The 15,045-nt window shown below is 43.9% G+C and overlaps 1 protein-coding gene across 2 annotated transcripts in view; it reads right to left on the bottom strand.

The window, feature by feature from the left end:
* Nucleotides 1-15,045, bottom strand: part of EHBP1 (EH domain binding protein 1) — a 238,442-nt gene that overhangs the window by 84,722 nt on the left and 138,675 nt on the right. For both annotated transcript variants that reach the window (XM_074150615.1, XM_074150614.1), the window contains one exon: nucleotides 391-569. In XM_074150615.1, the coding sequence (XP_074006716.1) occupies nucleotides 391-569 (179 nt within the window). The remainder of the gene's footprint in view (nucleotides 1-390; nucleotides 570-15,045) is intronic.

Genomic DNA, 15,045 nt, shown 5'->3' on the forward strand with positions numbered 1-15,045 from the left:
CTAGAGGCCGGCCTTGACAACCAAATTTACCAGGAGGTAATCCGTCCTTGTCAGCGTACAAAGAGCTACAGGCTTATTCCTCTCATCTCATTTCAACACCGGCACAATTTTCATAATCATCTTGAAGTCAGCTCTTTGTATAAGATTAAGAAGAAGAAAAACAAATCACAGAGAGGGGGAGAAACAATTGTTTATGCAACATGGGAGAGCAAAGAGGTCATAAAGTTTGAGCATTCAGAAATCTGTTTTCTCAGATGCTTCCCTGCTTGAAAGAAAAGGCTGAAAACACTGCAGCCCCTGAAACCCACAGGGGCTTGATTTCTACATAAACTTAAACATTGCGTATTTCTGGGAGAGTTAGTTTATGCAGACAGAGAGTACACAACTTACATTAGGTCTGGTCTAAAGTGATGTAATATTGCACAAAAAGATAAGCCGTTTCTCCACGACGTAGTAAAATTGGTGATTTTCACTCCCCTATAGTTTTTTGTAACTTCTTTGCACCAGACAAGCAGTGACTGACTCGCGTTTGGCTTTCTCCCCAAAACAGGACTTGGTATTGGGCTTGGCTGCAAGAAAGAAAAAAAAAAAAAAAAAAAAAGGAAAAGAAAAAAGAGAAGAAGATAAAAGAATTTAATGGAAGATGAGAATTAACATTAATTGACCTAACTAGATGATCTGCCCCCTTTGATGTGAGTTTAGGTCCTCCACAGCTGTCAGTGTACAATGACTGTAACTTGCAAAAGACACAAATCACAAGTTATTATCTCCAGTCGTTGCCCTTGGCGCTTGTCTCCCAAGGATGTAGATACACAGATTCCAGCTCTACACAGGAGAACAGGCCAAGAATTGTACCAGTGGAAACCCCACGCTTAAATACTCAAGGCACGGTCCCGCACGGCTCGTGATCCCCCAAAGCACAGCCACGGAAAAGCATCCCCACATTAAAAGCCCTTTCTCTGGACCAAAAGCCAGACGTGGCTGAGTCCACCATGAGTTGCCATCAACCACCGCAGCGCGGGGCTCGAAGCTGTGGTGTCGGCGACACACCATGAATGCCTTCCTTCTCCTACGGGCTCCAGCATCAAGTTTTCAGCCGCGCTCTTTCTCTTTCAGGGCGCGATTGCCTAAAGGTAATTACAGCACGGGGCTCCCCAACACCCAACCGTACCCAAAGAGCTGCCTCTTCCAGGCCTTCGTTTTTCTAGTGGAAAGGGAATTTTGGCCATAAATCATCATCAGAGGGTGGCTTCTAGCAAGCATCATTAGCTAATAACAACTGGTTCCCCAAAGGGTATTTTGACGCTGTAAGTAGCGTTTTTGTTAGCACACACCAAGAATTAAAATGGAATGCCAATATTCCAGGCGTTTAGCATTTGTCACTGTCCGCAGTTTCCCAAGCTCAGCGGGGAACGTCCTGATGGCAGCTGATGCTTTCAAGAAATACCTGCTCGTTTCACCAGGAAAACATTGTCACTTTAAAAACTTCTGAGATGTAATTAAACAGACAGAATTATTTGACTGACATAAATCCCAAGTTTGAACTACACAGAAAGAGCTCAGCCCGCTTATTTTTTAACGTAGTGTAATTAAAAGCGTATATACAAATCCCACGTGCTATTTATGCACCTTATAGCTAGAGAGTCCCCAAATGAAGACAAATATAGGGCCAGCAATTTACTCTATCGCTGGCACTTCAGTTTAACAAGGAGATCCTTTTGGCCACGTTGCCTACTTGTGAAAGACCAACGATGCCCCCACTTGACTGAAGTGTGTCAGTGCCAAGCAATTAGCCGCTCCCGTACAACTGATTTATGCTCTCACCGCTTCTGGGGAAGAACACATACGGAACCAGGAAAGTCATTTTTCATCTAGCGTGACAGTCGACTCCGAAAAAGTTGTTTTATAAACACACCCTACCTCGCCATCAGATAGAAGCGCTGCCAACTCATTTGGAAAGGGGAAAGTGTACACCTCGCCGAGATTTTTCTTAAGTACCGGATCATACATACAAAATAACTTCTTTAAAAGCATTTTGGTTTCCTTTTTAATCCCATCAACGATTCAAATCAGCAAGAACAAATCCGTTAATGATGAGACAAATATCTCTAAATACACTGAATTAACATCTTAACAGGGATATACACAATCGGGACGAAAAAGCAGCAATAAATGATGAACTTTCTTCACCACGCATCAGATTTTAATCAGAGAAACAAGCATTGCTTAGGAGCTGCCAGACAGTTACTCCAGATTCAGTGATGTAACTAAAATCAGGTTTTTCTCCTGTTTTGTTTTTTGTTTGTTTGTTTTTAACATCTTGAAGCAAAACCCAGTAACTAACCACTGGCCCCAAATTTAAGATCCTCCATTGCTTAAAAATGTATTTGCTATCTAAATTATACATATGGAAATAACACCGCTGGGAGAAAACAATGAAAATAGCACTATCAAGATTTGGACAAATGATACCTCAACAATTGTTTAAAGCACCTCTTCAAACCACAGAGCACTACTTACCAGATTACTTAACTCTCTACAGAAATGTTAAATGTTCCGGTCACCACCTAAATACTTTCTCGTTAACACTGAAATGGCCTTAGGCAATATTATCAATCAAATGCCTTAATTACACCTCTAACAAACCAAAGATGTAACTGATTTTAAAACTAAGTTTTACAAAGGGACATCCAAAGCTATTAAATCAATACATTTAGTAGAATTTTGCGCTTTATTTACAAATTATCAATTTTTTAAAATCCAGATTACAATTTCTTGAAAATCTATACTTAAACTGGAGCTTTTTTCCCCATGTTTGTCCTTCCATTTACTTTAGATTTTCTAGAAGTATTTTATCCAGAATACACAAGATTTAGGATGTGCATAATGTATTTACACAGTTTTCTCTTCTCTAGTGATAAAGCAGAAATTATACACGGCTTTCTTTCCAGACATCGTACTCCAAGTTTGTTGGATAAAGGTGAAGTCAATGTTATGATAACGCCACGCTCTCATTCACCACCTGAGTCAAAGCTTTCATTATTTAATCTGTGATAAAAGCGTTCAGCTCCAGACACCCTGGGACGTACGAGTAATGGCCAAAAGTGTGCAGGAGCACTTGACATCCCTTCAGAAGGTTTCACAAATCTTAGTTTTGATTTTTTTTTTTGTGAAGCATCATTATGAAAACATTTTCTTGCGATACCTGTAGGTTACACATACTTGTTACAGGTTCAGTGCAAACACAATTACTACCAAGTGCCCGTTTCTAGCAGGTATTTGCTCTACGAGATTGGCAGGAACTCATCTAATGAAATGAAAATTTCATTAGCTCTTTCTTACATAATTCTTTAAAGAGCTGACTACACAATTCTTCTAAACCACATGGCAGGCACCACTTGGCTTTTGGGGTTGAAAAGCCAAAGTCCCTAAGAACTCATTTGGAAGTGCCCCACCAAAAAGCAGAAGATCTCCCCAAGAGATGACCAGCTCTGCTCTCTGACCCACAGGCTACTGGATCTGATGCAAGTGATTTTTAACCAATTGTGGATTAACTACATGGCAAGCATGGAGGCTCCAGAGCTGGTCCCTCACACGCCAGCTCAGATCTACATGCAGCGTGGTGTGGGTGGGTTTATCACCTGGAGTCAGCACGAGCTTCAGGATATCTTTGTTTAACAGTCAACAGAAGCACTGAAGTATCTTCATGTTATTCCTCTGTTAGACGTTCAGCCAGCAACGTGCCCTGGCAGCCCAGAAAGCCCCCCTGCATCCTGGGCTGCATCCCCAGCAGCGTGGCCAGCAGGGCGAGGGGGGGGATTCTGCCCCTCTGCTCCGCTCTGGGAAGACCCCCCTGCAGTGCTGCCTCCAGCTCTGCGGCCACCAACATCAGAAGGACATGGACCTGTTGGAGAGGGGCCAGAGGAGGCCACAGAGATGCTGGGAGGGCTGGAGCCCCTCTGCTGGGAGGACAGGCTGAGAGAGTTGGGGGGGGTTCAGCCTGGAGAAGAGAAGGCTCCGGGGAGACCTTAGAGCCCCTTCCAGTCCCTCAAGGGGCTCCAGGAAAGCTGGGGAGGGACTCTTGATCAGGGAGGGGAGCCATAGGATGAGGGGGAAGGGTTTGACACTGAAAGAGGGGAGATTGAGATGAGATCTGGGGAAGAAATTCTTTTGTGTGAGGGTGGTGAGAGCCTGGCCCAGGTTGCCCAGAGAAGCTGTGGCTGCCCCATCCCTGGAGGGGTTCAAGGCCAGGTTGGAGGGGGCTTTGATCAACCTGGTCTGGTGGGAGGTGTCCCTGCCCCAGGGTGCAGGGATGGAACTGGATGATCTTTAAGGTCCCTTCCAACCTGAACTGTTCTGTGATTCTATGATCCGGTACCTTAAGTTTTATAGCGTATGCATTTTTCCTCTTGGGACACTATGCCATCAGAACATTACTCTCTGTTAACAAGAGGACCCAAGCTTTAAATATTAGGCTGCACCCCTACATTTCAAAATATTTAAATAATTGTTTTGCTGCTCTTGGGCAAAGAGCACCAGGTGCACTGATGGTTCGCTGCACCTTTGGCATACACAGGCCAATGCTCAGAAGAAGACAGTACAGATGGGAAGCAGTGATGGGAACACAGGGCTACGGCCAAGCCCTGGCACAGGACACAGGGAGCAGCCACAGTGAAGATCACAGGGGCTCAGTCTAAGCAACTCTCAAGAGCTTGTTGACAGGTTGCGTGGGAGTGGAGGAGTTCGAAGAGAGCAAGAGGCCGTGTTGAAGGCTGGAAGAGGAAGATGCTGAGAGGAATAAGAAAAAAAAAGGTATGTAACAGCTGTGGGAACCTCGGTGGAAGAATTATGTGGTTTGAGCTTTATGTTACATTTATATTAATGAACACAACTCCCTGAAGAGGAAAGGAATTGAGAGATCAACCTAGGAAAGGTAATTAACTGTAGGAGGAGAGGAAGCTGAGATTGAGATAGGGCTGAAAATCAGAGTAGGAAAGACCTACAAACCATCAACAAACAAGTTATGTTCCTCAAGAAGCAAGTACAGGCAACGGTCTCTTACTTATTTGACTGAGCGAAATACCAGGGATTTTCCCTTACCCCTATCAAAACTCCAGTGCTGTCTAGGCTCACTGAAAATTGTCAAACCATTAAAATGGAAGATAAGGTGAATGAAAGTAACACACAACTGGGTGAGACCAAAGGTGCAGCATACAGCTGGATGCAGAAAACAACTGGAAAGCTCAGCTGAACTTTCTAGACAACAAGGATGGCGGAGCCTCTCAATCTGGGAAGAAAAAGCAAGTGATCAAAGCCATCCCTCGTGCTTGAGTTAGTTTCACCCACATAACTTTTACCTGCCCAAGCCCACAAACAAACACGATGATGGTATTTTTTATTCTGATCACCACGACCCATTTCTTCTCACACCGTGCCTATCTCACTGCTGAAGGCAAAAAGTTGTTGCTTGTTATTTATTGCCCTTAACTTACAGAGTATGGCACAGCTTCATTTAAGCAGTACGATGCAAACGCTGCATTTCAACTCGCCTGTGATCTCGGGCCTGAGAGCCATCACACAACATCAGGGCACTCTGCAACGGGTGAACAAATATATTGACGTGATCAAGAGACTCACAATTGGCATTTTACGAAGAGGGACACAGAACTAGGGAACTTGCCTGAGCTAGGAAGTGAATCGACCATCAGAAGAACTCAAAGATGCTACCTAAGGTCAACCTGTTGTGCGCATCCCCAGCATCACTCCAAAGCTGCCACCCTCCTCCTGACTCCTGAGTGCTCCAAATAACCAGAAATCCAACTTCCAGCCTTGGATAAGATAAAATGAAGTTTAAGACCTGGCCACCCTCAAGACAGGAACACATCGTTTGCAGCCTCAAACAATTGGTAGCTTGCTCAGTGTCACACGCTGCTTCTAAGTCACTGCTTCTTTCCAGGCTCTCTGTGGCTCTCACCTGGCCGGACGGAGGGACCGTGACTTTGTTAAAACCCTTCCAATTCCTATGAGAAACTAAACCGGCAGCCCCGCAGCTTGCTGCCTCTGCTCTTCCAGGGCCTGCTTACTTTTGCTCCGAGCACCACGGAAGTGATCGGGCAGAAAATCATGGCGTGTGTAGCCATACAGCTGAAAAGTACACGTGTCTACAACCTACAGGCAGAGAGCGCACCAGGACAGGAGAGCCTACGGTAACAGAGGCTGCCTTAAATCTGGCAATTCCTAACTGCCAAGTACTTCATCTTGTAATTTTTTGTAATTACCTAGTAGCCTCCTTTCAGCTTTTGCTTTGTCTAGTAATGAATCATAGAATCACAGAATGGTTAGAGTTGGAAGGGACCTTAAAAATCATCCAGTTCCAACCCCCCTGCCCTGGGCAGGGACATCTCCCACCAGATCAGGTTGCTCAAAGCCCTGTCCAACCTGGCCTTAAACACTTCCAGGGATGGGGCATCCACAACTTCCCTGGGCAACCTGTTCCAGTGCTTCACCACCCTCACAGGAAAGAATTTCCTCCTGATATCTAATCTAAATCTCCCCTCTTCCAATTTAAAACCATTACCCCTTGTCCTGTCACTACATCTCCTGACAAAGAGTCCCTCTCCAGCTCTCCTGTAGGCTCCCTTCAGATATTGGAAGGCTGCTATGAGGTCTCCCTGGAGCCTTCTCTTCTCCAGGCTGAACAACCCCAGCTCTCTCAGCCTGTCTTCATAGGGGAGGTGCTCCATCCCTCTGATCATCTTCGTGACCCTCCTCTGGACCCGTTCCAACAGGTCCGTGTCCTTCCTGTGTTGAGGACTCCAAAGCTGGACACAGTGCTCCAGGTGGGGTCTCAAGAGCACAGAGTAGAGGGGTAGAATCACCTCCTGCGACCTGCTGGCCACACTTCGCTTTGATGCAGTGAAGTAGCTTTTTCTTAGCGTAGTCTTCTAGGGTTTTGGCTTGGGTTTCATCGTTGGGGGTTAAAAGGATAAAAAAATGCCAAGTATTCGGCAACTGAACTCTAAGCCTTCAGAACCACAAGCCACCACACATAACTGCCGGACAACTTCCTCACTTGGGCAACAGGACAGGGAGCCTTTCTGCTCATGGGATTAATTAAGAACAAGACAGACTGTTTATTTCAAGACGACTACCTCCCCCGGTGGATGTTCTTAATGGAGAATAACAGTAGCGCGCAGGGGTGAGGGCAGCCACCTCACCAGGCTGAGAAGCCCTAAACTTATTAGCTAATGGCAAGATTACGTCAATCAGCTGGGAAAGCAGAAACAAATCGGAGACAACATAACGAACTGGTTACTTCTGTGCGCGTAATTTCACCTGATGGTCAGTATGGCCATGAAAAAAAAAGTCATAGGGAGCTCCTTCTCAGATTCAAGGACTATAAAAGGATTGGCCGAGGCTCATCTGGCTTCTCTTCCCTGAGGTCGCATCATCTTTGCCTTGAACATGTTTTCTGTTAAAAAAAAATAACCCAAACAGGAAAAGGTATATAATTCATACCATTAAGCAGAAGCAAACGCTGAGTTTGCTCTCTGACCATTACCTATATTTGCAGTGTAACAGTCTGAGCGGGTCACACGCGGGGACGGGGCCTCGTTTTTCTGCTCTCAGAAGACGGGGGTTGTCCTGGTGCCCACCTTCCTCCCTCCAGTTGCCCCGGTGGCCCATGGGCTGAAGTCCCTGTTCCCCTGAAACCTGCACGGGGAGCCCGGCGGAGCCACCAGGACACGGCTGGTTCGCAGTCCCTGGCTCTCGGCCACAAGGGGAACCTTCAGGGTTTCGGGCGGGTTGCCAGAATTAAGCAACTTAAATCACAGCTGAAGAATAGCAATTTTCAAAGCTTTTAACTTTGTTAAATGTGAACTGAACTAGCAAAACACACCTCCCTGGGCCCAAGGCTATCTCAGCCACATTTCAAAGGCCTGCAGCAAACAATGGAAGTGTTAGAGCTTGTCAGAAAAGGTCACGAGAATCTCTCCTAAAAGAAAGCACAAGGCAAACTAAAAACGAGACGGAGTGCCAGTTCTTCCTAAAAACAGTGAGCCCTTGTTGCTTTTGCAGGAATTTCTTTTGATATTAGCTATTAAACAAACGCAAGTCACTCTCCCACTCCTCTGAACGTTTCAACAGACGTTGTTTTTTCAGGCAACCTTCTAATGTTGTATCATTAGGGTGACATTGCTCCACAGGACTTTATGGATACCTGTTTTGTAAATCTACTGCGTCATTTATGTTAATGCAGAACCATAGGCAGATTTATGGAAGTGTTAGTCTTTCCCTATGAGAAATCTTTGTTTTAAATACTGGAGGACAGAACACAGGAGCCAGATTTGTGCAGCTATTGCACAACAAAGGAAAACAATCTTTGTTGCGTGGGGGGGCTTAGAGCACTCAGCATTTTTAAGCGCGGTGTTGGTGACACAGACCCTGATGCGGTGCCTCTCAAGGCCATAGTACACCTCTTAACTGAGGGTGCAAATACAATAAGCATATTCTGCAACCCTGCACAAGGTGCTGGTGTCCACGAGCTTACATCAGGCATAAAGACGGCTTTTCTCAAGAAAGCTCCTTAGGGTAGATATAGTTAAATGAGAATTTAATGAAAACAACTAAGTTTTCGCCTTGGTAAAGTCCTGCATTGGCAGCCCACTCTATGCAAACAATCACAAGATGGAGATGAATAAAAATATTGCTTCACCCCCTCGGCGATAAGGAGGAGCTACCCAGAGCTGGGTGATGGGGAGACATGTGAAATGCTTAATGCCTTTCTTTTTTCTTCATCCGTCTCTATTCTACAAGTCACGTGCAAGCTGGAGACTGGCACTACTAATATCAGACACAAAAAGGTCCGATTTCAGCCAGGTGTGGAAGCAGCTTAGGTAAAGCCAGATGCTTTCAGATCAGCTGAACACATTTAATGTAATCCTAGGGCATTGGAAGAGCCAATATGAAACAACACCTGAAATTAATGGTCAGCTTTAAAACTTGAAGATAGGTAAGATATTAGAAGAGCAGGAAAAGACTACTCCAGCCTTTAAAAGCATGGATAAAAAAAAAGACAAAACAGAAGAAAGCTAACAAAACAGAGGTGGAACAAATAGTTAGGTTGCTTCTTAGCATGTGAAAGTTAAAAAGGAGACAAGCAACCAAATCATGACAACCAGTCCAAGTTCCTCCTTTAAGAGGAAAGTGGAGGGGAGAAGCAGCAGGTAACGTGGTTGCACTGGCCTCTCCTTTGGCCAAGGATGCACTGGATACCCTGGTCTAAGGATGCAGGTAACATGTCTGGAAGGTCTTCTGGTAGCTCAATGTCTGTCCTTTAGCTGCACCCCATGTTTGTGATAATATCAAAAATATATATTGACATATTTATCTCGCCATCTCAGGGTGGTGAGAGCCTGGCCCAGGTTGCCCAGAGAAGCTGTGGCTGCCCCATCCCTGAAGGGGTTCAAGGCCAGGTTGGAGGCGGCTTGGAGCAACCTGATCTGGTGGGAGGTGTCCCTGCCCAGGGCAGGGGGGTTGGAACTCGATGATCTTTAAGGTCCCTTCCAACCCAAACCATTCTATGATTCTATATTATGACGGTAGTTAAGCTCCTTTTGTTGTCTCTCAAGGTGCCCTCATAAGGAAGCACAGAAAACGGAGCCTTAATGAGACTCACGTGGCACAGGGGCAAAAAGGCTGGAAAACTATATTCAAGACTAGTTTTAAATGATTCTTGGAGTTATGCATTAAAAGTGGTTCTGCAAGCTTATTTCTTGGGTTCTGCATGGAAAGTCGGAATTAGGAAGGTGGATGATACACCAAACACGAAGCTGGGATGGACATAAAATGCGGGAGAAGAACTCCAATCACATAGAAAGAAGAAAAGGTCTGAAGAGAAGGGGGTGAGATTCAATAGGTCCAAGGGCAACATAGGAAGGAGTAATCATTTACATAAATGCAGGATGAGGAAGAACTGCTTAGGTAACAGCTTTCCACAGAAGGATGTGGGGGAAACAGTCTATTTGAGCCAAATGTAAGTCAACAACATCAGGTTGTTGTGAAAAATGCAAACATCGCACCGAGACGTACAGGCGGGAATAAAGCTCCCAAGACACGTACTGCCTCTCCCACACCACGCAGCATCCACGAAGCCACGGCAGAAATTTTATGCGCAGTTTTGCATGACCCAGCGTAAGGAAGATGAGCCCAAAGAAAGATCGGGGAGAAAACAAACCCTGAAGAAAGCTGGAGCAAATTTAGGCCCTTTACGTTACGAAAAAATGATGAAGGAAAGGAACGTGGTAAGTCTTCAAGCGTGTAAAATTCTGAAAAAAAGAAAATCCTTTGTTGCCCATGCCAGTGTTTACCAAAATGAAGTTACAGGCTTTAATTGCAACAGGTCAGGCATTAGGAGGAGCAGTCTGTAAGACAGTATAATGAAGCGCTCGGACCGCCTTGGAAAGCCATGGGTGCTTCACTGTTGGAGGTCTTTAACAACGAGTTGAAGAAATCTTCCATTTCGTAAAGCTGCACTTGCCTTTGGGCAAGTAGAAGGACCAAGCTATCATTCAAGATGTGTTTCAGACCTACCTTCTCCGTGTTTCTTAACTCCAGGTCCCACAGGGGAAGGACACAGCTGGTGCCACCGGGAGCAGGAGCAGGGGAAGGCAGCTGAGGAGCCCCCATTTCCCACCCAGCACACCCTCCCCGCCGGCCTTGCGGCTCACATCACCCTCTGACAAAAAAAAAATACTTCCCATTTTAAAAATTAAGCCTGGGGTAAATTTTAAAATTTTGCAAAGTAAGCCTGGGTCCCAATATTATTTGTTTCATAAGCAACTCCCACGCTGACTCGCCTGCGTTCCTTTCAAAACACAGTATATTGTGCTTTTTGCCTACAAAGGCAAAAAAACTACAAAGGCACATACTTATCTGAACACACGGAAAGTTCCGTAACCACTATCACACCTCTTCCAAGGTGTAAATCCTACAGGCTATGCCTTTTGGTTATCTTTTCGTGGTTTAGGAGGCTAGCTGTCGAAAAAGTGTAACCCCACCGCTCCTCACCAACGCCAGCAGAGAGGAAGGCTCTCCCCCACCCAGCACATCTCCGCAGAGAATCCCAAAGACTCCTTACGATCCGGGATACATTAAGGAAGACTATTTCATCTGCAAGAGCTCAGGTCAGATCCAGCACAACAGTCAGCACAAGAAACCACCTGATTGCATTGGGGTGAAATTAGGTATTTAGGCAAAGAGTAGGATTTAAGCAACGCTGGTAACCGAACCAGCTGGATCCAGCTTTCGGTCACAGCAAAGATGTCACAAGCAGAGTGAACTGGGAAACAAGAAGTACTTTAGGGGCTTTATCTTGGGGTTTTTTTTGTTCCTTTTTTTTTTTTTTTTATAAAGAAAAACCAAGGTGATAAGACGTGCAAAATTCTTCTATACCATAAACCCAATGCTTCACTCACAAACACCCTTCATAAACAACACATAAACCCCCAAGGTATTATTAAATAAATAAAGCAAGTGAAAAATAAAGGAATGGCAGACTAGAATATTCTTCTTTTAGTTGCCCAACAGAACAAGTGTTATTTAAGCAGTGTGAAGGCAGATTGCTATCTTTACCTCATTGAATAGTACCTTATTCTCTGAATAGCCCCCACGGAATAACAGCCACTACTCAAGGATTCAATAGCTTAATGAACATAGCAAGACTGGCACAATCTGGAGCTTAATTTGCATGTAGTTTGAATATTTGTGCTTTATTAGTTTCATTTCAAAATAAAAATACATTTAAAAGTCACAGCAACTCAAGTGCCACTTGGCTTAACATCTATTTTTCCCGGAATTCTTACACTATCCAAATTCGCTAATTGCTAGGACTCGTGCAGCTAAAAGGAGAAATACATGTTAAATCAAAATATTCTTTTTCTTTTGCAATACGTAATTAACACAAGCTTTTCTAGCTTCAACACTGGTAAATCTATCCTCTTGAAAAATACACACATCATTTTCATGCTACAAATTAAATTTGGTGTGGTTATGCTTTTAGCGCTCAACAAGTAAAAGCTTGTAAATGAAAAGCTGAAGCATAAAGGTATGGCAAGTCTCATTTAAGAAATCAAAATCTTCGGGAAAGAGGAATTCTCTCCTGCAGAAGTCAAGAAAAGCTGCTAATAATTAAATACTGCTGTTGATTAACACTTCACGTGTTTATTTTTGAAGTCCTTATTGAAGCAGATTGCGATATAAGACTAATCAAATCACTGCACTTCACTCCCATATGATGCCTGGCTAATAACCACACAGCAGTTGGAAACTGTCAAAATATTTTACAGCTCAATTGTAATTACCATCCAAGTCTAAGCACGCAGTAATTGGGCGTTAGCCATGTTCTAGGGCTGTTACAGCAACACACAGCAGTCACTTCTTCTCTGCTTCATTTTTTAACACGTGTAAAACTCCTGCATGATCCCCAGGATCTGCTTCATAAAATTCTGAATGAAATATTAGTACATTGTGTGCAGAGACAGCTTTTTGGGTTGTTTTTTTTTTTTTTTTTTTTCTTCTTAATACAATACGGTATTTCTGTCAACCCTTCAAAAGTTTGCCTAACATTCGGAACTACACAATTTGTTCAGCAGCCTTTTTTTTTTTTTTTTTTTTTTTTTCCCCCTGGTTTAAACTCCCTGCAGTAAAAAAAATACATTGTCAAATAAATCAAAATTAAACATTTTGACCAAAATATTACATACTAAACCCAGCAAAATTAAAAGCTTCGAGACAAAGGCCGATTTTGACTTCAAGGAACAAAATGAGCAGATCACAAATAAGAGGAAATATTCCAAGCAGCCGAGAGAGGAAAAAAGTACTACCACAGTATGGTAAGATGAGGAACCTGAAAGGGGTTTTGGCATGTACTGTTCTGTACGTGATGAGCACAATGCTCGTGAGTATCATACACAGATGACAGCCCAGTGGGTTTTCTTGAACGGACAACTCTACAGATTGTTCCCAGTTGGTATTCCTAAGGCAGGATCAGAGATTCATGATCCACTGGTCTTTCAGCACGATTCGAATCATTAGTCCATGCATTAACTGTCACTAACTCCACAGCGACAAGACAGACGACACCACTGACTCCCTACTACATTACTATCCAAAGGGTTAAGATCCTTAAGAGACGGTATTTACGCCATTGAGCTGACAAGTTCTAAATGGAAGAAGCCTTAACAGTTCTGAGTGTCCTTTGGACTGAGTTTACATGGTTGGGTTAAATAAAAGTAAGCACTCTTGAAAGAAAGCCTCTTGATCCGTCCCAAGATGATGCAACACCTAACGTGCTTCTGGTGTGAACCGCTCCTGATTCTAAGTATTTGTCTGCAGACCAGACTGGGAAACACCTAGATGGAAAGACTGCACCAGAAGACTTGGGTCTTCCAACCAGTAGCACCAGTGCTATTAGAAGGGGCTGTGGGGGAAGGTATCAATGGCTCCCCCTTGGGTCGGGGGATGGAGATGGGATTTCTCAGACAGCCCAAAGGAGCTCTAGAGGGAAACATTTCAGCCGGCACAAACGCAGAAAACTCCAGCTCAAGCCTCCCTGCATCTCCGTGAACAAGCCCCATCTCGCCCCGGCGCTGGGACGCATAGGGCACTTCTCACTCACGCATCCCGGCCTCCTGCAACACCCCTCACTGCACAAGCTCCTCAGGACGGGCGGAGGAGGGAAAAGAAGGCAGCCTTCATTCCTACACATGGAATTTCCATGCTCTGGGAAGTGTAAATTAGAGCATTACTACTAGTTTGACAGTAAGTTTGCTAATAAATGTGTAGCAACATAGCTAATTGCGTAACGAGAGATGAAATGATTAGGACAATCTTTGAAACGGGGAGAATAAAGAGAAAGGAAAGCGTAGGTAAGGAAGAGCCGTGGTAACTTTCTAAACTTTGATAAACGTATAAAAGCCAACCTATTTTATACTGTGTTGATACTGCTCTAAATAAGCTTCCAGTGTAACCTACAAAGTTTGGTCTAATATTGACTATTATTTCCAAGTTAGATGAGCTTCTAAAAAATTATTTAAAGTTACCTGCAGGATTCATCATCTTAAAACCATGGGTTTTGCAGATTGCTGGGCAACACTTGGCAGCAGAAGCACGACCCAGGACATGACCAGGAAACAAGTAGAGTGGTATGACTTAGGACTAAGATCCACCTTATTTTAAAGCTGCACAGGGCAGGAGTTCAAAGGGTAGTTTTGCCTATAGTTGCAATAAAATTACACACTACTCAAATAGAAGCGCGGGTAGGAGAATGGTGAGTTGATAAATATATGCATAAATATATATATAAAAATATATACTTTAGTCACAGTGTAGTTTCTCAGTGAGTTACGTTCCCATAAGTTTTCTTCTACCACATGTAAATACTTAAAAGTCATTTTGCAATGATTTTTATTATCTCCTATTTATAAAACCTTGGCGGTGTAAGAGCTGCCACTGTTTGACAGCTATGCTGCATTTTAAGCTTTTCAACACCTCCTCCAAGGTTGTACGGGGAGGAGGAGGGCACTAGGGTCTCCAAAGGGGAATTTGGGTAGAGAGGATTAGTCTCCAAGACCTCTTCTGGCGGTCAGAGAGAGAGGTTGGTGAGAGTCCAACCGAGACGCTCCACACCAGCCTTAGGGGATGCTGTCTCTGCCCACCCATTATGGAAAATGCCAGAGATCTCTCATGTCCTACATCAGACATGAGCAATACAGTCGTAACTAGCTTCACTACAAAAAGAAGTCAAAAAGGACATTCTTACGGAGTCTAAACCTACAACTCACGGTCAAACTCACCAACCAGTTTTTAAAAGAATCCTCTAATTTGAAAAGGACAAAATAGAAAATGAGATCCTAGTAGGATCTGACCTGCCTCTTACCCCATTTTTACTCAATAAATACAAATACATCCCATTTTAAATATAATTTTTTTTTTTTTAAAAAATGCCAATCTATTTCTCAAATGGTTCCCAAGCCTTCTCCAGCA

The sequence above is a fragment of the Numenius arquata genome, chromosome 7 (genome assembly GCF_964106895.1).
Source record: "Numenius arquata chromosome 7, bNumArq3.hap1.1, whole genome shotgun sequence".
Classification (NCBI taxonomy): domain Eukaryota; kingdom Metazoa; phylum Chordata; class Aves; order Charadriiformes; family Scolopacidae; genus Numenius; species Numenius arquata.